At 34.4% G+C, this 24,598-nt stretch overlaps 3 protein-coding genes across 4 annotated transcripts; 1 reads left to right on the top strand and 2 right to left on the bottom strand.

The window, feature by feature from the left end:
• LOC113710697 (peroxidase 7-like) lies at positions 1 to 1,763 on the bottom strand. The gene is made up of 3 exons (XM_027233816.1): positions 1,554 to 1,763; positions 821 to 1,163; positions 1 to 404 (listed from the first exon to the last, which is right to left on the bottom strand). Exons 1-3 carry the CDS (start codon positions 1,761 to 1,763, stop codon positions 1 to 3), a joined length of 957 nt encoding a protein of 318 aa, XP_027089617.1.
• Positions 1,764 to 13,756: 11,993 nt separating this feature from the next.
• On the top strand, positions 13,757 to 18,375 carry LOC113709321 (uncharacterized). Its single transcript, XM_027232069.2, has 2 exons — positions 13,757 to 17,799; positions 17,882 to 18,375. The coding sequence occupies exons 1-2, from the start codon at positions 14,385 to 14,387 to the stop codon at positions 18,250 to 18,252; spliced, it is 3,786 nt and encodes a 1,261-aa protein (XP_027087870.1). The 5' UTR covers positions 13,757 to 14,384; the 3' UTR covers positions 18,253 to 18,375.
• Positions 18,376 to 19,059: 684 nt separating this feature from the next.
• LOC113709432 (uncharacterized) lies at positions 19,060 to 22,105 on the bottom strand. 2 transcript variants are annotated; one of them, XM_027232196.2, is made up of 3 exons: positions 21,911 to 22,097; positions 21,622 to 21,759; positions 19,060 to 19,320 (listed from the first exon to the last, which is right to left on the bottom strand). In XM_027232196.2, exons 1-3 carry the CDS (start codon positions 21,999 to 22,001, stop codon positions 19,304 to 19,306), a joined length of 246 nt encoding a protein of 81 aa, XP_027087997.1. In that variant the 5' UTR covers positions 22,002 to 22,097; the 3' UTR covers positions 19,060 to 19,303. The 2 variants fall into 2 exon arrangements, with proteins under 2 accessions (XP_027087997.1, XP_071922259.1); XM_072066158.1 differs by having other exon boundaries at positions 19,247 to 20,732; positions 21,911 to 22,105.
• Positions 22,106 to 24,598: the final 2,493 nt, after the last annotated feature.

Here is a 24,598-nt window from a genome sequence, read left to right on the forward strand (position 1 = left end):
TTAAGCATTGACATAGTTGCAATTCACTCTAATTTCACCGTCATCAGCACTCAAATAGTCTTGAATATTCCCAAGTTTCACCATGGATGCTGCAAACTGATGGTGAAAGACATGAGTTTGGGAAGCCAATGCATTCACAAGAGGGGCTGTCCTTGAATCAGAATAGAGGATTTGGTCAGTTTTTAGGAGCCCCATCTTATTCTGAACATTCTTGAAGTACTGAACATCAAAGGTCTTAGGGGTGGTGGCATCAAGGTCTACGTATTCCGATGCCCATCTGCATTTTCTCCTCAAGAAATTTAGATACTTGGGGTTGATGGTTGGATCAGGCTTTCCAGTTCCCATGTAGTTGAACAATCTGAACTGCAGGGATCCGCATGTGCTTCTTCCAATTGTATGAGCTCCTGTAAAATAAATGGCATGCAATGAGAAAATGGCGCTTATCATTGAAGAGTTGAAGAGTTATATTCTAGTGATTGAATGGTTGCTTCCTACACATAGAGAAGTCTCATTTTACCGTTCGAACGATAGAGCATGTTCTTAACTGATTTCTTGGACATGCTTTTAGTTTTTCATTCTATAAAATTGGTTATATGATATGATATTCTCAACGACTTTTTCTTTCAATTTTTTACTTTCGAATCATAAAAAAAAGGCCAGAATCAGAAGCTCTAAGATACCTGCATATTGAATTCAAGCTTTTGCTTTCCAAAAATCAATTTCTACAAAAATCAAAATGAGAACAGGCCTATTGTAATAAAAAGGACTGCACCACATTTTAGCTTCTTTTTCCTCATCATCAAAAAGAAGATTTGCATACCTGAGAGGGCAACCAAGTCCAGTATATTCAGACCCTTGGACTGGTAAAATTCGATCAAATCGGTGACTCTTTCGTGGCCCATGGGAACCATTTCAGCTTCCTTGGCAATGGAAACTCGTCCATCTTTCCTCCCATATGGGACCTGCCAGAATGGACCTCCAGCTAAAACTGTTGCATCTCTAGCAGCAGCAGTGAGAATGTCAGCACAGGAGACGGTCTTAGGGCACTTCTTCTCAATCTCTGCTTTGATATCATCAATCACTTCAAATCCTCTCAATGACTTGCTCACATTAGACCTTCTTTCACTTCCTTGATGGTTCAAAAGAACTGAGGCATCACATCCCTATTCGATAATCAAGAAATAAATTCATTAATCTACGTAACTTAACTACGTAATATTCAATACGTTCATGAAAAAGATGAAATTCGACTCGTGATTTAATCACTGGACCTAAAAGGTTGAAATTTAATTAGAATGTCATTATGTTAACCAGATGTTGACATTTAATTTATGACCAAATGAGGCAAGAAGTAATAATAGATAAGTGAGTCACCCGCACACACGTATACATACATACATATATATATATCTAGGAAAATAAGGTGCAATTATTTGTTTGGGACAGCTAAAAGATTGACAAAATTTATTAGAAAATGAGATATATATATATATATATATATATATAAGTTCAAGTTGTAGTAAATGATATTTCTGTAGGGAAATAATGCTTACCCTAACAGCACAGTCGTGGAAGTGCAACCTCATGAGGGCAGGAGCAAGTGTGTAATCTTTGGCAACCCATTGTTTGACTTTATTGTGGATTATTTTTTCAACATCTGGGCAGCTTCTATAATAATGAAGGAAAGACAAAGCATCATCATCAAATGCAGAAGTTTCAAGAAAAAAGAAGACCAAGAAGCACAAAGAGACGGAGAATTTCATGGTTTTGTTCCTTTTGTACAATTGGCCAAGCTAGGAGTGTTTTGCTTGATTTGATTTTCGGGTTCGTTGAGTTTTTAGTGAGTGATCAATAGGTATATATATATATATATATATATAGAGAGAGAGAGAGAGAGAGAGAGATTTCAGCAGCACAAAGTGGTAAAGATTAAATTAATTGGTTCTAGTTGAAGTACGTGACTTGCACTATAGTGAATTTCAGAAAAATACGTGAGACACACATTTGAAAACATGACGTGCAAGCATGTAGTAGTTAATTGAGCATATATATGCTAAATGACCTGCTTTAATCATTGTCCAATGCTTAAGAGAAAACCCACCAAATGAGATAAAAAATAAAAAGTGAGGAGACATTCTCCAATAGCAAGAGACTCACAAATTAAGTATTATAAAACGAACCTTTGTTCAAAAGTCAAAACAAACATATTTCTTTATGATTAATCTTGTATACATTGTCGGTGTATGCACAATTATTGTTAAATATATGACACATATACAAAAATTTGAATTTGAAATTAAAGTTTTGCTCATGTGTCATCCATCCAACCATGATAGTGTATAAAAGATTTACTCATTTCTTTAGTGTCAGTGGCATTCTATTAGTTGCACATTAAACCCATTGTAAAAAAAAAAAAAATAGATTGAAGGCAGCACTGTTGTAGGAAAATTGATTAGAGTAAATCTTATCTACACTGACAGTGTATACATTATCACCGTTGGATTTATAATATGTGTGTAAAAATTAAATTTCAAATTCAAATTTTGCATAGTTGTCATTCATCTGACAGTGCATACACTGTCAATGTAAGAAAGATTAATCCAATTGATTGACAACAACATGGCAGAAGCAGAACTAAAATAGAAGATTAGTTGACATATGCAATATTCTTCAAAAGGAAAGAGCAAATTAAGTAATTATTAAAACCTTAACCACCAAAATTAAGTTGCTGACTTTTTTCTCTTATTTCGATTTTGTTTTTGAGTATCATGATGGATGGTGCCATTTGGATTAAAATTTGACTATCCCACCAATTATAACGTTTGATTTCATTTCATTGGATATAGGTTAAATGTTCTTGAACGAAATGGCTTTTTAATTTTGCCAAATTTTAGCTCTTACTATTTGAAGACATTTTTGAGGTTGTCAAAACTAGTATATAACATTTCCTTGGCTGCTTTCACAGTTGCCTGCAGACTCAAAAATTGCGCAAGCTTCTTGTACGTGAAGCACTCAAATCATATAAACCTTCTAAGGAAGACGTAGAAATAATTTGAAAAAGAGAAATTTTTAAGAAGAACATTTGGAAAAGAGAAAATATCTCTTACATATATAAAGCGAGAATCCGCTTGTGAACAGTGAAAAATGGGCCGGTTATGCCGTTATTTTTGTGAGTTTGAGGGGCTTTTTGGTATTTTGTTGATGGGTGGCAGCGGTTTTGCTGGAAATTCGCTTCTGTCCGCGTGGGCCTCTTCTCCCTCTCCCGCCAAGCTCTTTCCTCTTCAACCGCCCGTACGCAGATCCAGTTCCCCCCCTTCTCACCAGAGCCTCTCCCCAACTCATCGCCGCAAGACAAAACCCAAGTTTGAAACTCTCAAGGACAACCTAATCCGCCATGCAGATGCCGGCAACATCAAAAGAGCAATCTCCACTCTGGATTTTATGGACCAAAATGGCCTCACCCCTGACCTCACTTCCTACTCCGTCCTCCTAAAATCCTGCATCCGGACCCGAAACTTCCATCTCGAGAAGCTTATTCACTCTAAGATCCTCGACTCAAAGCTCTAACTCGACTCCATTGTGCTCAATTCCCTCATTAGCCTCTACTCCAAGAACGGCGATTGGCTAACTGCTCAAAACATATTTGAAACTATGGGTGAGAAGAGAGACTTGGTTTCTTGCAGCGCTATTATTTCCTGCTTTGCGCATAGTAATATGGAACTAGAAGCGATTTTTACATTCTTTGATATGATCGAACATGGAGAGCATCCGAACGAGTTCTGGTTCTCGGCTGCAATCCAGGCATGTTCAAATGTTAAATATGCTTCAATTGGGCTTGGACATTCTTTTGCTGATGGGTGGCAGTGGTTTTGCCGGATATTCGCTGTTCTCCACGTTTTGGTCTTGGACAGAAACAAGTTTGCAATTGAGGGCTATTTTGGTCTTTCGGCTGACTTAGTTGTTGGTGTTTTGGTCTTTGCACTTTGCTGCAAGCTGCTGCCCGATTGTTTCTTGAGTTAAAATGGTTAGAGGTCCTTCTATTTTGCAAAAAAATAAAAAAAAATATATATAAAATGATCCCCATGTAAACTTCTTTTTTTTTTTTTTTCAAAAGGATGAACTTTCTTCATAAAAAAATGCAGTTTAAGACATGGATTATAGTTTTTGAACTTTTACAGTAGGTCCAACATTTTTCTTTTGAGCATGAAAAAATGATTAAATAAATACATATTTTCTAACCTTAAACACGAGTTTATTACTCCATTTGTAGAATAGTTCCACCAGTTATTTCTTAGCATTTTATTCTAACCTATCCTTAAACACAAGTTGATTTGGAATTCACCATTTAAAAATTCCAACTATCTCTTGATTTTGAATACCATTTTTATTAAAAAATAAAAAGAAAAAGATAAACTCACCTATTTTAGCACATGATTTAAGAACACAAAATAACCTATAATTTTGCAGCTTATGATACAGATTAACAAAAAAAAATCATCAACCAAGTAAGAGAAAGAATCATCAAATAAGTAAGAATTATAAATCCAAAGAACCTAGAAAATAGAAAAGAAAAATTTTAAACTCAAGAAATTATTAGATATTGTATATATCTAAGCCATTATCTTAGTGAAAATTCAAAGAGATTCTTCCATGCTCCTCGTACTCACCGCATAAAGTGTTGCCTCCTATACAAATTATCAAAACCAAAATCATCAAAATGTCCAAAAAAAAAAAAACAAAGAGATAGATAGCCTAAAAAAGGGAAGAAAGAAAGAAAAATAAGCTAGAAAATATGTATATTCACCCTTGCAAGTTAAAGTTGTTCAATATTGAGAGTTCGAGTCTCATTTTCAATAGATAATGTCCTGTCCAAAGAAACCATTGTTGCTCCTTCCATTCTTGAACACTTTTAATCTACTAATCAAACAATCATCTGAATTGCAACAAAAAGAATAGGATCCAATATGAAATCCTGAGTAGGAGAAATAGTAGTATATATAAACCGAGGTCATGGTGGGTTAGAGTTGAATAAAAATTATGTGTCATGAATATAGACCTATTAATGTAAAAAAAAAAAACCACTGAATATACAAAAAAGATTAATTCAAATTGACATCTGTTTGAAAATATTTTTAAATACGTTTGAATGCTCATTCAAGTCTAGCAAACAAAAGTAAATGACAAACCCATTTTATAATTGTCTTTCTTTATTTCTTTCTTCTAAAAGATTGTTAAATGTGAAGTACTAGCAAACAAAAATTGTCAAAAAAAAATGGAAATTATCAAATTGCTTGTCTGAGAGAAGTAATGTGACTACTAAGCAAGGCTACACATTACATGTATAGCCATATGCCTCTTAGTTCGACCTAATTTTAGGCATCACTCACTGATTAATGCTACATTAAGAATGTTAAATAATCATGCCTTTTAGTTCTGCCGAATTTTAGACATTACTTACTGATTAATGCTATATTAAGAATGTAAGATAACCTGATTTCAAAATCATGTTTATTTGTGCAATTAGAAAAAAACACACAGTCACACACATGACTACTATATTTAACAAAGAAAAAAACACACAAATATAATAGCAAAATAATGAGTCTCAGCTACCTGACGCATGGCGTCAGGGCTGAAAAACTAGTTATTAAGAACTCAAGAATCAAAGTATCATGGCAGCACATGGCAAACGATAGCATATTGGGGTACCTAAGCCAGCCCTCTGACTACAGAGCCTATACCCATGACTATTGTGGCCCATGAGCGGTTTGCCCGCTTGGCAATCTGAAAAGAACAGTTGACGCTCAAATTGGACCGACATAATGTTGAATTTGTTTTTTTTTTTCTTTTTAATTTTCTCAAAAACTGATTCCAATTAAGTTAACTTGATCTGGTCCAATGTGGAATATAAAACTTACTCTGAGGAAAAGCTCTTGATTCGCCCATGAGCTTTTCTTTTTCTTTTTCTTTTAAGGACAAATCGTTTAGAATGGCCATTGCATTTCGGCAAATGAAATTTTTCATCCTTCATTTTTAAAATAGAAACTTTACGCCTCTTACGCAATCAAGATGGTAAAAATTTAGTTCCAACCTAAGTTTTCGACCACTTTTTACCTTGAATCCATTAGGTGACCCATACGTAATCATTTTTTGAAGACCAAAAAAAGTTAGATTCCATGAACCACAATTAGCTTTTTTCAAAAAAAAAAAAAGAAGTTGAAAATCTAATCCAATTCATCTTCATTTTTACCACTAAAAAAATGGGATCCTTGTACATAAAAAATGACTAGATGTGAGTCATATGGTGATTTCAAATTAAAAAATGGTTAGAAACTTAAGATAGAACTAAATTTGGCTAATTTGAATTTATGAGGGATATAAAATTAACATTTTAAAAGTGAAGGATGAAAAAATACATTTGACAAAATGTGAGGGGTTTTAAACAAATTTCCCATTCTTTTTACCCTTCCACACCCTTTCCATTCTCGAACTATTAAGTATATGATTTAAATTCTGAACCTGATAATGGAGAGAACTTTAAGGATCCTTCTTTCTATTTGCCCATGAGTTGTTTATATTGAAAAGAAAAATTGTAATCTAAATGACATACAGAAATAAATAATGGCTTATTTCCTTAATTTTAGAAAGTTTCATATTTGTATTTATAGTTTAGATATGTCATGATTTTAAATCGATTTTTTTTAGGCAAAATCGATTGAAATATCCAAGTGAAACAGGATCTTGATGTTGAGTAAGAGTTTCTTAGTGATTTCTTTTTTTCTAACGATACCATTTACTTGGTGATTGAAATAGCCAAAATTTTTAATCTTCCTAACACTTGTAAGAATAGTTGAAAATCGGAGAAGACAGACAAGTAAGATGATGGAATTGAAGGTCAGAATATACTTTACTATATGGTAGAGAAGACATGCATGCTAGAGAAAGATATCTAGATTAGTGCATGCGGATAGTAGATTATTTTAACCAAAATTTATTGGAATAATATTGTAGATCATTTTGTAATATATTGTATGTAAAATAAAAAGGTGTGTGAAAAAACAAAAAAAAATTACTAAACAGCGTTATTCTGATTTTTTTTTTTTTTTTTTTTTTGCAAAAAATGGTCTGTCCAAAGATAGGGGAACACAGACCTCCATGATTTTTTTTTTTTTTTTTAATGAAATAGCAGCATCATGGAATTATGATCCTTCTATTAAGACTTTGAGATGATTTTACTAAGCCCTCAAATAGGTAAAGTGTATTACTTGAAATGAACAAAAGTTAATTATTGTTTTACCCCCTTAAACATCATGTCTTGAATGAATAATTTTCGTCTTAACAGCTATAATTAAGATCTAAAGTCAATGTGATTTTGCAACTTTGCTCGATTGCAGTTAGATAACTAGCTAGTTAAAAGAAGAAAAAAACTAATAATTTTTATCATTTGAAAGGTCAATTGAAATCATTAGATATTTTTTTTAGGTGATGACCAAAATTGAATCTTGAGACTTCAACCTTGAAATATGTGGGTAGTAGGTCAAGTTGTTAGCTAGCATGTCATACATACAGAGTTACCCATATAGCAAGGAGTCTTCATTAGTCTGATCCAGTTACTATTGCCAGAAACTTTGCCTCTAGTCATATGCCTCTACACGTATATTCAAATATTCTCTTCGTCTACCTAATTCTAATTGATGATTTCACTGTTTCACATTACATCTTTGGTAATGTAAAGATCCTTCCCCACGTTTTACTAGTAATTCTACAGCAACCATAAATTAATTGTAGGTTGCCATTGTGAAGAGTTCAAAGATGGAAGCCCATATTGTGCTGGTGATAGTTATGTCGTGGATCAAATTAGAGTTTTTTGCTTTACTAAGATTAATCAAGAAAAGTCTCTACAATGTGCATGTGAAATCAAGAAAAGGGCATAGTCAACTTTAACTTATTGCAGCAATCTGTTATCATAAAAAAAAAATTTTTAATTACTTGTTTATCTCATATGTATTACATCAACAAAGTGCTATAATATTATGCTTAAAATTTGGCGAACAAACTCAAATGTTTTCTGCTTTGTCAAATAGCAGGTTGTGTGTGTGTGTGTGTGTGATAGAGTTTTTTATGTGTGGCTTTTGTCAAGAAACGGGCATAATCAACTTGAACAGTACATGATTTGGAGAAATATTATTTTTAGTTGCATCAAAAACAAATTTTTAAATATCTTTTAATACCATATATATATATTATATAAAAAAAACGCTATAATATTATGAATAATTCTTATATACAGTGATCGTTATATTCACGACACGTATATAAAAGTTGAATTTTAACTATTACATAACTATCATTCATCCAAGACTAACCGTTCCAATATGACATCAGAGGAGTCCTATAGTATCATACTCAAAAAATTTTTCCAATTAATCTTCTGAACAAACTCAATTTGATTTTTGCTTTGTCAAATAGCAGTGTCAGTGTGTATGTATGTGTGTGTGTGTGTTGGGGTGGGGGTGGTTGAAGTTGAAAACTTGAAATTGGAAGCGGGAACTGTACATTTATACAGATGGTGATGGCACATAGACCATAGCCTGAGCAAGAATGAGATGTTTCTTTCTTCTGTGAATATCAGCATATGCAAAGTTTACAAGTCAAATTTCTGATGAACTTGGGAGCACGTGAGACTAGACTAGCAAGCCGAACAGACATTCAAGTTTCACAAACCGAGTTGTCTTGGCAAATTTCCACGCATCCATGCACAATTTAGACTAGTCGATTCTGGTCAATGTCCTCTTTTCTCAATTCTGGTGCTCTGCTGCTGGTAAGCTTCCCTTTCAGAATCTGACTTTGTTTGTTTGACACATTGGACTCCTCTTCTCAGTTCTCATCTACTCAGGCTAGTTCAACGACAAAATTTTATTTTGAAACCCCCCCTTCTTTTATGTCACTTGATTTTTTGGGAAAAAAAATCAATCAAACTTTTCAAGTATTTGAGGGATGCTAGCTACATAATTTAACACAAGAAATAGGAACCACAAAAACAAAGGTTAAAAAAAGAGTTATGTCATATGATGTGATTTTTATTACCTTGGTTATAAAGCAAATAAACTTAAAATTCTCCCAATAATTTTGTCTGAATTTTTGGTATACAAAAAAGTCATGAGGTGCTGCTTGTAATTGGAAGTTGGCGGATCAAGTAAGACATTGGACAAAAGACTTGGGGAAAATGACCTGTGGGATCCCTCACATTTCACAAAAATATTCTTTTCGTCCCTCACTTTTAAACGAAGCAAATTCGTCCCTAACATTTAAAAATTAAAACTATTACATCCCTGAACCTAATTTTCAACTTGAATCAAACTATCCAATAATTCTGTAATAAATTTCGGAGTTAGAATTGATGGATCATTCAGTCAACTCCATCATATTCGCGTGACATTTATTAAACCAAAAAAAATAAAAAATTATAACATAAAAGGCCATTCTTTGTTTTGGAACAGTAAGGTTTCTATTTTGAATAAATCTTTTCATGCATCGTTAGTATATACGCTTGCGAGTCTAGATGTATATCACAAATACAAAATTTGGTGTTTAAATTTAAATTGAAATGATGTGGCAGGTACATAAACCCGTCAGTGTATACAATGACAATGTAGGAAAGATTAATCATTCTTTTTTATGTTATAATTTTTTATTTTTTGTGGTTCGTTAAATTTCAATTGAATATCAAGTTGAGTTAACCAAGTGATCTACCAATTATACCTCCAAAATTTGTAATCAGGTTGATAGGTGATTTGATTCAGATTGAAAATTAGGTTCAGGGATATAATAGTTTTACTTTTTAAATGTTAGGGATGAATTTGTTTCGTTTTAAAAGTGAGGGACGAAAAGAATATTTTTGCAAACTATAAGAAATAAAATAGGTCATTTTCCCAAAGACTTATTAGAACCCTCAGTTGAAAAGGACTAGACAGGCTATTAAGTCCTTGAACTTTAGGTAATGTGCCAACTGCTACGGGTAATTGAATTTATCTGAAAAAGTGTACCATACTAGTAATTTGCTACTACTAACTTGTAACTATTGCTCTATATATATATATATATATATATATATAGAAAAGATCATTTCATTCAATAAATCTGCACTAATAGTAAAAAAAATTACATCAAATAAACGTGACACAGATATATATAGATCTGAAATCAATAGATACAACAAATTTAAGAAATTAATACAAATAAAGATAACATTGATAATCTCATTAGAACATTTTAGGAGTGAATAAACTCAATAAAACTCTCATCGGAACATTTTAGGAGAGGAAAACTCTCGCTAGAACATCTTAATTAGGAGAGAAAAATCTCTCACTAAGAAACCTTAAGAAAGAATTTATTCAAATAAGATAAATTAAAACCTAGAGAAAGTGCTTGGATCCCTCCCATAGAAAAGACCAAATTTGATCTTTCTCCCATGAGAGGGATGAAGGAGATTTTTACTGAAAAAATTCTAGAGAAAAGGAGGAGAAAAAAGTTCTAGAGAGGAGTAGAAGAGCCCAATTGTAACTATTGCTTATAGTTCCTTTTGCAAGAGCATCATGTTTATCATATTTCAATCAGTTCAATCAATCAAAGTTACTACTGAGGTAATCTTCACACAACTACATCTCACTATCATCACAGGTTTCGTAAGAGAAGGTAACAGGAGGTTTTGACTAAGGCCGTGGAGAATATTTGCTTGTTGCAGTCTTATCTTATGGTACCAATTTGGACTAAGCATTGTCAAAGGAATGACGCTTTGATGAGTTTAATATTCATCATCTTTGTCACATTCATTTGGACTAAGCATCTTCTTTAATTATGTTGCAAATTATTGAGGACTTAACAGCTATCACAATTCACAACTACACATCATTGCATGGAATGTATATATACATATCATCTCTTAATCTTCTTTGTCTCGTATAATTATTTGATGATCATGATCAGAAAGAGCAAATAATGTGGTTTTAAGAATTCAGCTAAAGCTTCTGTATTTGTTACAAAATCTAGAAGGTTTAATGGAAATTTAACAGCCGTACACGATTTGGTTTTTGTGTACCAAATAAATTATTTGACTCACAAAAACTAGTATTAGTACTAAATAACGGACAAAAAATAAGTGTAATCTATTCATAAACGATGCCAGCCAAAATATGCTTGACTCTTTGGGCAATTCATAATAGTATTATATGACAATGGACGTTTGAATGAGATGAAGGTCCGTGATCCATCCACAGCCAGATGTGATTTCAACAATAATTTTTTTTATTCGAGTGTATAATGCTTACAAGATTGTATAAGATATTAAGGGATTCCTTTTTAGTTTAACTAATAATCTTTGTCTTCTCATGAAGAGAAAATGTTAGAAGTTGATAGTGAAGAAATAGGAAATAAAAAAGGACAATATATATATATATATATATATATATATATATATATATATATATATATATATATATATATAAGGATGCATTATATATGCTGACTGAATTATCAATAAGAGTGTTTTACAGCACCAAACCAAATGCATCCCATTGAATACCACATAATTTCTCTTTCAAGGTCTTCTAGTGCAAATACATTTGCTAATCTTTCTTTTCTTTTCTTTTTTGGCAATGAATACAAATAAATTTAAATTTATGTACTAGCACAGAATATTTGCAAGATTAACCTTACCTAATGATTTATATTTGCAAGATTAATCTTACCTAATGATTTAGGCAATAATGAAGATTGAATCTGGTATGATGCATTTCGCAAATTGTACTCTTATGCACAATTCTGTTGTATGGTTTAGGGTTTCAACTTGGGATGTTAAACAGATATAAGTAGGAAATAACCATTGGCATTGTGCAGGCAGTACTCTAATCCTGTCAAAATGAGCTTTCCACTTTTAAGAGTTTTTCAAAATGGCTTTGTATTTTCAATCCAGTAAAATGTGATTTGTGACCCTATAGTTCTAAATGTACCACCATTCTGGCACACTATTAGTCGAATATCTTAAAACTAGTAGGAGTCCAGAAGGAAAAATAGCCATTTTGGTCCCTTATGTTTGGAGTATTTGTCAATTTAGTTCTAATTTATCACCGCGGCTATTTTAACTCCTTTATCTATATTATAAAAAGCCAATCAAGACCCTCTAATGAAATATTAAAAATTTTTAGCAGTGTCACCCTGGTGCACAATTAAAAATGACCACTTTGCTACATTATCATTGATCGTATCCAATTGTATCCCTTACATATCACCACATACCCATTAGTATGTGTGTGTGTGTGTGTTTTTTTTCATTTTTTTTATTTCAAATGTAGATTTATAGTGTACAAAACTGGCTCCATTAGCATTTTTTAAAATATCCCATCAAAACTCCTATAGTAACTTTATTTTGTAAAAATTGGGGTTTGTATTGTTGAAATGACAAAATTGAGCACAACTTTGAATAATGGACCAAAACGATCATTTTTAATAGTGCACATGCATTGCACATGATTAACTCCGTTAAAAATTTTTAATTTTCCATTGGACATTTTAGATTGACTTTTTGCCAAATATATACAGGGGTCTCAATGGTGGATCTATAGTTTTATCCCTGATCTATATATATATATATATATATGACTGTGGCCACATCTTCTCAAACATCACAAATTTTCAGAGTAGGAACTTGCACTTAAAAACTGAGAAATCATAAATTCCAGAATAACCAGATAAAAAAACCATTTCAATGAAGGCAGTTTAGGCCCATGTGTGCAAATCAGGAGTTGCATTAAGTAGGAAATATCAACTAAGGCAAAGTTCTGTGTATAGCTTCACAGAGCTACAGAGAGGATGGTGTTGGTTTTGTAGGTTCTTCATTTATTTTTATAGGTCTCTGGTAAAAAGTATGCTATATTTTCCCCAAGAAAAATTTTGTAAAGACTATTACTAGTAATCTTTTCCCTTTTGATTTCTATTCTTGATGTGTGAAGGCAAAAAAAATGCAAAATCAATTGGGCAGCTTAAAGTTCAAGAATCTACCAAGTTGAATCCACCAAAAGGGCAACCTAGAAAGTTAGTAACTTGAAACGTAAGTAAAATGTAAATTGTTATCAGATACTAAACAGAAGAAATCTTGAAGTAGTTGGATTTCTTGTTCTAGTAAAAGTGTAATGCGAGCTCAAAAAAATGTTTGGAGCGTTGGAGATGAAAGGCTTGGATTTTGGATTAGGAAGCAAAAGTCTAAGCCTCAATGCAACCATTCAATCAGAAAGAGGCTGCAAAAGGACACAAGGATTTGGTTAACTCAATCCAATCACAAAGTTAAAGAATAAGTTTCCTCTTTGTCTAAGAAACAGCAAAATCTGCAAACGTAAAATCACAGAAAAGAGAATGAGAGTAGGAAGTTTGTTTTATAGCTATGACGTGGGGACCTGAAGTGGTTGACTCAATAATCTTATGTTCCCTCAGCCCCTCCCTCCTTCGTACATATTTTTTTCAAAAAAGAAAAAAACTACCACAAACTAACAGATAAATTGGAAATCCAACGGATCACTTTCATGTATGTTCATAGTTGTTTTGAGCTAATACACCAAAACTGGCAAATCCACCAACTTTCAGTCTTCACTTCAACCACTGTATCTTCCACTCATGCAAGCTTTTATACTCCACATTTTCACGCACATTCACACACACTCTTTGTGCATTTAGTCGAACAAACCTTTTATTTCTTTGTTCCATTAAGAACTTTCTATACTTTTAAATTGGTTTTTTGGTCCCTTCTGGGGCTTCTTTTCATTGACCATTGTCTTACCAATCACAATTCCATTCAATTAATTTCCTTTCCTTGTTATCTTTGTCTTTCTCTCTCTCTCCATCTGAATGGAATAGGAGAGCGGTGGCCATTAATGGTTATGGCAGGGTGGCTGTGGTAGCTCTATCTTTTGTTGCTTATCTTTTATTTGGCATCAATTTTAAGGCTTCAACAATAAAGTTCTACAAATACCAAACCCCCAACTCCACATCAGTCAATTAGCCTTTACATTTTTCAAGAAATATATAGCCAAAAACTGCATGCACTGCCTTAAGAATCCCACGCGTCTTCTCAGTTCTCACCATCCCAGACCAAGATTTACAGTTGTCCTTGAATGCCTACAACCAAACAGCAAAAACTCATGGAACCCATGCAGGATCATCAGAAGCAGCAGAAGGAGATTGACAACACTAGTCCTCCTCTTAGTCAAACCTTTTTTAGTCCTAAATTTCAGCCTCTTTCTTCTCTCTCTCCCTTGCCCTTTCATTCTTCTTAGCTCATCTTCATAGCTTGTCTCAACAATTCTTCTTATCCCTTTTGCAACAACAAAAAAAAGATGGCATTTCTGAGACAAGTTTTATCAGTTCTTGTCGTAGTTCTAGTCATCGTTCTTTCAAGTGGATCAGTGTCATGCCAGGGTGCAAATTCTTCATCAACTCTTCAAGTTCTTTTGGAGGTGAAACAGTCGTTTCAAGACCCCCAGAATGTGCTGCAAGATTGGTCCATAAACAACCCAAATTTCTGTACATGGAGAGGTGTCTCATGCGCAAGAAATCCAGCTGATGGCTCACTGCAACTGGTGAGTCTCAATCTTTCAGATTCTTCACTTGGTGGGACAATATCACCTTCCCTAGGCCTTTTGCATGACCTGCTCCAACTTGATCTTTCTTCTAATCAGCTCTCAGGCCCCATTCCAACTACTCTTTCAAACCTTTCTTCTTTGGAATCTTTGCTTCTTTACTCTAACCAGCTTTCTGGTCCCATTCCTTCTCAACTTGGCATTCTCATCAACCTCCAAATTCTCAAAATTGGTGACAATGGCCTCACAGGGCCTATTCCTGCTTCTTTTGGTAATCTTGATAATTTGATCATTCTTGGCCTGGCCTCATGCAGTCTTAGTGGTCATATACCTCCAGAGTTAGGTAAACTTGGGCAGCTTCAGTACTTGATTTTGCAGGACAATCAGCTGGATGGCCCTATTCCAGCTGAGCTTGGGAATTGTTCTAACCTTGTTGTATTCACTGCCGCCCTTAATAACTTGAATGGATCAATTCCAGCAGAATTGGGTAGCCTTCAGAATCTCCAGACACTAAACCTTGCCAATAATACTCTTTCAGGTGAAATTCCTGCCCAGCTTGGTGAAATGAGTCAATTGGTATATTTGAATCTGCTTGGTAATCAGCTTCAAGGTGGAATTCCTAAGTCCTTGGCAAACTTGCAAAATCTTCAGACTCTAGACTTGTCCGCCAATAAGCTCTCTGGTGGAATCCCTGCTGAATTTGGTAATATGGGTCTAATCAATTACTTGGTTTTATCAAGTAACAATCTTTCTGGTCTAATTCCAAAGGAATTATGTACTAACACCACCAATTTGGAACATTTGATGCTAGCCCAAAATCAACTTTATGGTGGGATTCCTGTGGAATTGAAAGACTGCAGGTCATTGAAGCAACTTGATTTATCTAATAATACTCTAAATAGCTCAATCCCATTAGAGCTTTATGAGTTGGCTGAATTGACTGATCTCTTGCTCAACAACAATACTTTGGTTGGTACAATTTCTCCTTCTATTGCCAACCTCAGTAACCTGCAGACATTGGCATTGTACCAAAACAATTTAAAGGGCAATTTGCCTAGAGAGATTGGAATGCTAGGAAACCTTCAGATTCTTTATCTTTATGATAATCAATTATCTGGGGAGATTCCTGAAGAGATTGGTAATTGCTCAAGCTTGCAAATGATTGATTTCTTCGGAAATCAATTCTCGGGTCAGATGCCTATGACAATTGGAATGTTAAAGCAGCTGAATTTCCTTCATCTCAGACAGAATGATCTCTCAGGTGAGATTCCAGCCAGTTTGGGAAATTGCCGTGAACTGACAATCCTTGATTTGGCAGATAATCGGCTTTCTGGTGGAATTCCTCCCACTTTTGGTAACCTTCAAGCTCTGCAAGAGTTCATGCTGTACAATAATTCGCTTGAAGGTACTATCCCTGATGAACTGATCAAAATTTCAAATCTGACAAGAGTCAATTTGTCAAGTAACAAATTGAATGGTAGCATTGCTGCACTCTGTAGTTCGCATTCCTTTCTTTCTTTTGATGTTACAGACAATGCATTTGATCAAGAAATCCCTTCACAATTAGGCTATTCACCTGCTCTTGAAAGGTTAAGATTAGGGAACAACCAATTGACTGGTAAAATCCCTTGGACATTTGGATTTATCAGGGAACTATCCCTTCTAGATATCTCAGGAAATTCACTCACTGGTTCTATACCTTTCCAGCTTTCATCGTGCAAGAAACTGACACATCTTGATCTCAATAATAACCTTCTTTCTGGACCAATTCCATCTTGGCTTGGAACTTTGCCTCTATTGGGTGAGCTGAAGCTCTCCTCTAATCGCTTTTATGGACCTCTTCCTCAAGAATTATTTAACTGCTCCAAACTTCTAGTGCTTTCTATTAACGATAATTCACTCAATGGCACTCTTCCTCCCGAAATTGGTGGACTCAATTCTCTCAACGTCCTCAATCTTGATGCTAACCAACTTTCTGGTCCTATGCCTTCAACCATTGGTGGCTTAAGTAAGCTTTACGAACTTCATCTTGCCCGAAACAGCTTAAGTGGAGAAATTCCTAGTGAGATTGGGAGTTTGCAGAATCTCCAAAGTATTCTCGACTTAAGTTACAATAACCTCACTGGTCTAATCCCATCCTCCATCGGTCCACTGTCGAAACTTGAAGCGCTTGATTTATCTCACAATGAACTTTCAGGAGAAGTACCTCCTAAAGTTGGTGAGATGATCAGCTTGGGTAGGCTTAACCTTTCTTACAACAATCTCCAAGGGAAACTGGACAAGCGGTTTGCTCACTGGCCAGTTGCGGCATTTGTTGGAAATTCACTTCTTTGTGGAAGTCCTCTCCAGAGCTGCAAGGACTTCCAGGAAAATAAGAATTCAGGTCTAAGTCAGTCATCAGTAGTGGTAATATCGGCAATATCTACTGTAGTTGCAATTATTCTTCTGTTATTTGGAGCTGCCCTGTTCTTTAGAAGCAGGCGAGAAGTCATAGGGGGGGCCAGTAGTGAAGGGAGCTGTGCCTATTGGTCGAGTTCTTCCCAGGCTCAAAAGCGACCACTATTTCAGCAGCATGCTGCCAGACTTGATATCAGATGGGAGGACATAATGGAAGCCACAAACAACCTCAGCGAAGAGTTTATGATTGGGTCTGGAGGATCAGGAACTATCTACAGAGCTCAGCTGTTCAATGGAGAAACAGTGGCAGTCAAGAAGATTCGAAGAAAGGATGATCCAATGCTGGACAAAAGCTTTGCGAGAGAAATTAAGACTCTTGGTAGGATCAGACACAGGCATCTGGTCAAGTTGTTGGGGTACTGTAACAACAAAGGAGAGCACTCAAATTTACTGATCTATGAATTCATGGAGAACGGAAGTGCGTGGGATTGGCTACATAAGCAACCAAGCAATCACAAGAAGAAGAAAGGCCTTGACTGGGAGGCGAGACTGAGGATAGCAGTGGGGTTGGCCCAAGGAGTGGAGTATCTTCATCATGATTGTGTGCCTAGAATCATTCACAGAGATATCAAGTCTAGCAATGTGTTGCTAGACTCAAATATGGAGGCACATTTGGGCGATTTTGGACTGGCAAAAGCTCTCACGAGCAACTATGATTCTGTAGATACTGAGTCGAACTTATGGTTTGCAGGCTCTTACGGCTATATTGCACCAGGTATCGCTGTTGATCTTTTAGTTGTCGCGAATTCAGTTAAACAGAATAACTAAGTTCTAACGACATGTTTCTCCGTTTGCAGAGTATGCTTATTCTTTGAAAGCAACAGAGAAGAGTGATGTATACAGCATGGGCATTGTGCTCATGGAGCTAGTGAGTGGAAGAATGCCAACTGATGGGAATTTTGGCGAGGACATAGACATGGTAAGATGGGTTGAATCCCGCATTGAAATGCAAGGATCTGCTTGCGAGGAGCTAATTGATCCGGCAATGAAGCCACTCTTACCCCATGAAGAAAATGGTGCGTTCCAGGTGCTAGAAATTGCACTGCAATGTACGAAAACTGCACCTTTTGAAAGACCAACATCACGGCAAGCCTGTGATCTATTGCTGCATATATTTAACGACAGGATGGTTCAATCTGAGAAGATGAGTCCTGATCCATATGCATAGGCCTCCTGAAATAGTGATTGGTTTTTCAAGAAGAAGAGAAATTTAATTATGTGAACAATTGGCGTATGCAAAATTGGCCTTTTGATTACTCAGCAAGATTGAACTCAAAATCCATTGTTTCTATTTCACGTTTGTACAATTCACTTTTTGTGCATTTAATTAACATGGCAAGACAAACAAAACAATCTGAAGGATGTGAAGATGAAACTCTTCCACTCTCATCATTATCAAGAAACAGGGTAGAAATTAGACAAGGTTTTTCCTCCTGCGTATTGCCTTTTTCCTTTCCACACAACCAAGATCGTGGTAAAGGGCAGTATTCTGTAGACCAAGCTCGTAACAAACAACCATGGATAAGCCAAGGATCAAAAACTGAACCTTATGCATCACAAATCAATCAAATTACCTATTTGCTCACTTCCATAAAAAGCTAAGAGAACCTCTGAATAACTGCAGAATATAATATGCTCTTGTGCACATGAATTCGGGATGAGAATATGGTGCAGGTGTGATCCAACTCCACCTACGTTCAGTAGTTAGTGGGCGCAGCATTTATTACCAACTTTATATGCACCATTTCAGCAGCAGTGCTCCTTCATTTATGATCCAAAAAAAACTACTACTGTATCTAAAATTAGACCTCCAACCAGATTTCACTACCTACCTAAAGCTCAAAAGTACAATACAAAACGAAGAGTCAACATGGAATTGAATGAGTTTTCGTTCATAGCTTTTGAAGTGAACAAAGAAAGTAAATGATCATATTTTACATGCAGATAACAAATTCAATTCCTAAGTAATCAATCATAACAAAAGAGTCGTTCCTTCTCATTCAATGGATTTGCAGCCAGGGAACTTTACAGTATATTATTGATGATGAAACTCTTGCATAAGAAAATTCAGAATATGACAGCATTTCAAAAGCATTAATGCTGCAAGTATAAACTAAAAGGAGAAGAAGAAGACCATTACAAACAGAGAACAAGCTAAGAATGTCTACAGTGCATTATACGGCTGTCCACAGCTCGTGAGCTCTCCAAATTGATGAGCTCTAATCTTCATCATCATCTGCAGATTTAGGTTCAATTGCAATCAGTTACTTTTTCCTATAGTAACTGAATATTTACAATCTAGCATTTACCTCTGTTCCACAAGATAGCAGAAGATGTTATTCTACATTTATTGTAGAAGCACAAAGTTCAAAAGATAGAAGCATGAAAGTTTCTTGAATGATGTGACAAAAAATTAATAAATTTTTTTGTGAATAAATTAATGAATACTTTCTGCATAACGCACAGCTGAATGCTTGGCTTAAAATTCAAGTAAAACCAATAACAACATTAAATATATGCATCTGTGACAAATTCATACAAGAAAATCCTCTCCCCTCAAAGTTAGAATCATCCTAATTAACCTCTCAATTTTGACACATTAATGCAAGCTTCTGTGAAGTGAATGAAGTGGTGATTGCCAGAGTTCACAAGCCTTGAAATATGGAGGCCCAGCATCATATATCAGAGGGGTGGTATTACAATATGCTCCATAATCACAATGATCTGCTCAGTGAGAACTAATTGCTGTTAGCTCATATTTCAAAGTATTCATCTCCAAGTGCAACATGGATGCAGGGAGCATAATTTTTAGTTTTACTTTCTGGTCATCTGGTTACTTACAGCTAGCTCTTCACTTTCCTCTTTTGTTAGACAATTTAATAATTATGTGTATTTGGTCATCTTCTTTTTAGTTATCAGGGCAACAAACTGTAGTGCAGCCAAAAGAAAAGTTAAAGGAATGTTAAATATAGTGGAAGACAAGAAAACTCAGGGAGCCATAATAATTCACTTTTAACAGTCTTTACTAATAGAATTCTACTTTTATATGTTTTCTCGATTTACTTTTCTTTTTTTTTTAAGGAAAGTCGACCGGCAGAAAAGGTCAAAGAATTGTGCGTCCTTTGACGACAGTAAGGCAAATATTCTTCAGATATTGATGATTAGAAAGGTTTAGTGGCAATATTCAGGACATGACATGTGGATCTCCTCACTTAGAGAATAATGCATACAAATGCCAGTCCCAGCCAAATTGAAGTAGTAAACTAGGGAGCATGATGAAGAAGGTTATGCCCCATAGAATTAAGAAAACAAATGCCATTAAAAGCAACAGCAAAGCTTAGCTATGCAAAAGTGAGTACTATAATTATTGGCAAGCCCAAACATATTATCTAAGTCAAAGGAAAGAAAGATCAAGCTTCATTTGACAATATTCTGATTCATTCTATGTACTAGAGATGCATGAGGTTTGAATTTCCCACACTAAACTAACACAGAACCAACTTTCCCACTTTCCAAACTTGATCTGGGATTTTGTCTTCTGCGGCAAGGCAAACTTAAATCTCATCCTGAAAAAAAAATGCTAATAAGGCTTCCCTACCTCATAAAGGCAGCCAAAATGTACTTCCTGTCCTAAGGCCTTTAGGTAGACTAGATAAGAAACAGTAGAATGTTAGAATTTTCAGGAAGAGGATCCTATCCAACATACTCAAGACAAACAGGTAAATAGAAGTCGACTTGAAAAAATGATGCTGCGCAGAAACAAGGATTTAACTCAACAACCAAGTGGACAAACCAACATTATCCCAAATTGATCAAAACAGTGTCAGAAACAAACATAACAATCCCAATGCACCACTACATCAAGCTTTAAATTGGATACCATGCCAAGATATACCATCCAAAACTACAAATCAATGATTCCAAACAAATAGCCTGACAAATTCACCACCAAGCATTTCCCTAGATCAACTCCATGTAGAAGAATATGGAGAAGTACACATGACCAACCTACGCTTCTTAAAACGCCAAAAGAATGTTTTCTTTCATGCATCAATCAGTAAGTAGTGAAGAAAGCAGTCATACTAACAATATCTGGAATATGCCACTTCCCAATTAGTCTATTGCATTTTGTTATTATGTTGCCATCAAAATGGAAACAGCTACCTAAGCAACTCCAATTTTTTGTTTGATGCATGGCAAAAAATCGATCAATAAGCAGAAGGCCACGCACATTACGTGGGGTTTACAACAAACTAAAACACCACACTGCTAATTTCTCGTCTCCAAACACATCTATTTAAAAATAAAATAAAATTTATTATTTATTTATTTAAATAATAATTAAAAAAAACCAGGAGCAGCAGGAAATGGCTGAATGAAATGAAAACGTCGCCTAATATGCAAAATGGATGGCGAAAACACTAAAAACAGATACAAAGATTTAAACTTTACAAAACCCAACAAAAAGATAATGGAAAAAAATGAAAACAAAAATCGTAGTAGGAAAAAGGAAAAAGGAGAAAAATAAAAGAAGTACCAAAGTAACGGCGCTCGTTAGCTTCCTTAGCTTTAGCAAGGAGCTTATCGAGGTCTTCTTGGGCTTTGGCGTCCCACTTCACCATCTGATTAGCAAGCACAACTCCCAATCCCATCCCCAGCAAATGTTCCCACGGATCTGCCGAAATCATTGAATTAGCCCATTAATCAAAAACCCCACAATTGAAAAGACAAAAAAATTCAATCTTGAACCACCCCATTTCGGTTCTGATTTCATTTCGCTGAGGTTATAGAAATAGAAACGAATATAGCAAAGAAAGAACACTGACGGCGCATGTAAGGGAGTTTGCGGAGGGCATTGGAGTACATCTGGGTCCCCAATCCCAGCAGGGCTCCAATTATCGTTGCAGTCGCCGGCATACTTTTCTTCTCTCACAGATGGTTCGATGACAGTAGCGAAGACTGTTCACTGTTTTAATAGGTTCCAGTCTTCGAGAGTAAAGATTACCGCTGCCAGTAGAGTTTTCCCTTTTTTTTAATTTCCTTTTCTGAATTTAATTACCTCCCCAGAATACGATCCGGAAAAATCTTCGTCCTTGAACTTTGGGTTGGAGACACATTTCGTCCCCAAATTTATAGACGCATCATATTTAGTACATAAATTAATTATTTTGGGTCACATTTTATCTAAAAACGGTAAAATATTCAATTTGGATGGAGAAGACTGACGTGACCGTTAATTTTGACTGAAAAATTGGTTTTGCTTAACGGTCACGTACCAAACACGTGACTTTCTCCATCCAAATTAAACAATTTACTTTTTTGGACTAAATGTGATGAAAAATAATTAATTTATGTACTAATTGTGGTGCGTTTAAAAGTTTGGGGACGAAATGTGTCTCTAACTCAAATTTTACGGATGAAAAGTGAATTTTTCCTAGTACGATCGAACCCGAATAGTTTCAATAATTAAACTTGTTTGCATTTGAGTTCAAAAACTTTCCTCAAATTTGCACTCAACAGATTTTTGTATAGAGTTAATCTTACGAACACGAACTATGTATATGTAAAATTCTTATTTGGATTGCTATTTTAAGAGTTTTTGTAGAAAAATATACTATACCGATTTGATTTATATGAGGTAAAAAAATGATTGGGAAATATGCTCACGAAAACACGTAAAAAAATTTTTGTGAAAAATCGCAATCCAAGCAAAACATGATATTTAGATTATTTGTCATATATGATAATGTATACACTGTCAATATAGATTATTATATACAAAATTTAGATCTTAAATTCATATCCAGATTATTTGTTATGCATTAATGGTAAAAGTTATTTTTTTTAAGGATTAATCATTCTTATACTGATAATATATACATTGTCAATGTAAGATGAATGATAATTATACAAAATTTAAATTTAAAATTCAACTTTTACATATATGTCATAAATCCAATTATTACAGTGTATACGCTATCAGTGTATATAATATTTACTCTTTTTTTAATAATCAGTAAAATTAAAATGTAGAATTTGTCAATCAATAGTTTTAGCTTATTGTCATTATCCTTTAGGATTACTCACACTTTGCTCCCTCAAATTCTGAAGATAGTTACACTTTACCCATCCTTAGTCTTAAAAATATATACTTCATTCCCACTAGTCAATCTTGGAAATCTTAACTTCATTAAATAATAATAACAAAGAACGTGAGTATTATGACAACATTGCCCTTTTGTTGTTGAAATTATTTATCATTTTAGTATTATTGTCCCCTCTTTTGTCCAAAAAACTAAAATTTGATTTAGTCCCTATTTTTCTCTTCTAACTTTAAAAATAAGACTCATAAGCCCGTTTTGGCAATTTTCGCTAAGTAGTGAACATTAATCCAACAGGAAAAAATTTTAAGAATAATAAATTAAAAATAATTTGTTTAGCTTTTATTAATTTGATATTTTTGTATGGTACGTACTATATAGAACACATGTATCTTTTGGAAATAAAAGAAAACAATAGCAAGTTATACATAATTTCATAATAAATGACAATATAATTTCATTGCACTTTTTTTTTTTTTATCTTACATTTTTGGCTTTTGACTAGTCCTTATGAGAGATAAAGTACATATTTTTAAGGTTGAAGGTGGTAAATTATAATTACTCCCAAAGTTTAAGGCGACGAAGTGTGATTAATCCTATTCTTTATAATCAATTTCTACATCACACGAGAACAAGTCATAATTAATGAAAAAAAATTATAATTAACTGAGTTAAAAAGTCACTTAAAATCTATGACTAGTCCAAACTCAGAAAATTGGTAAGTACAAGTTTAGATGAGATGATAAATGCTTAAGTACCCAGGTTTATATGTCCAATATTTACTCTTAACTAAAATTTATAAGTCCAAAGATTTACCTTTGGTTATGAAGAATGGTTGGTATATTGTAAACTTTATCAGATAAATTTTGAAAAATGATATTACAAGATCCTCAAAAACATTGTGCACAATTCACACGTTACACCCATCCATTTTCTTTTCTTTTTCTTTCTTATTTTCTTAATCCTCAGAAAAAAAAAAAAAGATGCTTATCCATTTTCATCATTATGAATAGCAAAATCCTCAAACGCAGGTTCCTAACCTCAAGGCTGGCTAGTTCTTCACCTCAAACGAAGATTCTACTTAAAACATCAATAGATCCCAACTTGTCTATACAGTAATATAGTACAATACATGAAGCATTTGTATATTTTTAATAGAAAATTTATTTTTTTTCCTCACATTTGATGTCACCCATTCAATTTTTGGATTATTTAAGCACCACCATCATTCAACTACCAATAGCGCACGAAATTTGCAAAAAATTATGTCCCCTGCATTTTTTTTAGATAATAAAAAATTTAGATAAATTCGACTCCGATCACCATCACGGATCAAAGCATACTCCTGTAATGATGACTTATCTTATCGTCCACTAATACAATACAATACAGCCGTTATGTTGACTAGGAGGA

Source organism: Coffea arabica, chromosome 9e (assembly GCF_036785885.1).
Source record: "Coffea arabica cultivar ET-39 chromosome 9e, Coffea Arabica ET-39 HiFi, whole genome shotgun sequence".
Lineage (NCBI taxonomy): Eukaryota > Viridiplantae > Streptophyta > Magnoliopsida > Gentianales > Rubiaceae > Coffea > Coffea arabica.

What these genes read in the sequence shown, in the direction of transcription:
- LOC113709321 (XM_027232069.2), top strand. Translation starts at nt 14,385, where the DNA reads ATGGCATTTCTGAGACAAGTTTTATCAGTTCTTGTCGTAGTTCTAGTC. An exon ending in TTACGGCTATATTGCACCAG is followed by an intron (nt 17,800 to 17,881) that starts GTATCGCTGTTG and finishes CTCCGTTTGCAG; the next exon opens with AGTATGCTTATTCTTTGAAA.
- LOC113709432 (XM_072066158.1), bottom strand. Translation starts at nt 22,001, where the DNA reads ATGCCGGCGACTGCAACGATAATTGGAGCCCTGCTGGGATTGGGGACC. An exon ending in CAAACTCCCTTACATGCGCC is followed by an intron (nt 21,760 to 21,910) that starts GTCAGTGTTCTT and finishes TGATTTCGGCAG; the next exon opens with ATCCGTGGGAACATTTGCTG. An exon ending in TAACGAGCGCCGTTACTTTG is followed by an intron (nt 20,733 to 21,621) that starts GTACTTCTTTTA and finishes TTTCTTATCTAG; the next exon opens with TCTACCTAAAGGCCTTAGGA.
- LOC113710697 (XM_027233816.1), bottom strand. Translation starts at nt 1,763, where the DNA reads ATGAAATTCTCCGTCTCTTTGTGCTTCTTGGTCTTCTTTTTTCTTGAA. An exon ending in TCCACGACTGTGCTGTTAGG is followed by an intron (nt 1,164 to 1,553) that starts GTAAGCATTATT and finishes ATTATCGAATAG; the next exon opens with GGATGTGATGCCTCAGTTCT. An exon ending in GGACTTGGTTGCCCTCTCAG is followed by an intron (nt 405 to 820) that starts GTATGCAAATCT and finishes TTTATTTTACAG; the next exon opens with GAGCTCATACAATTGGAAGA.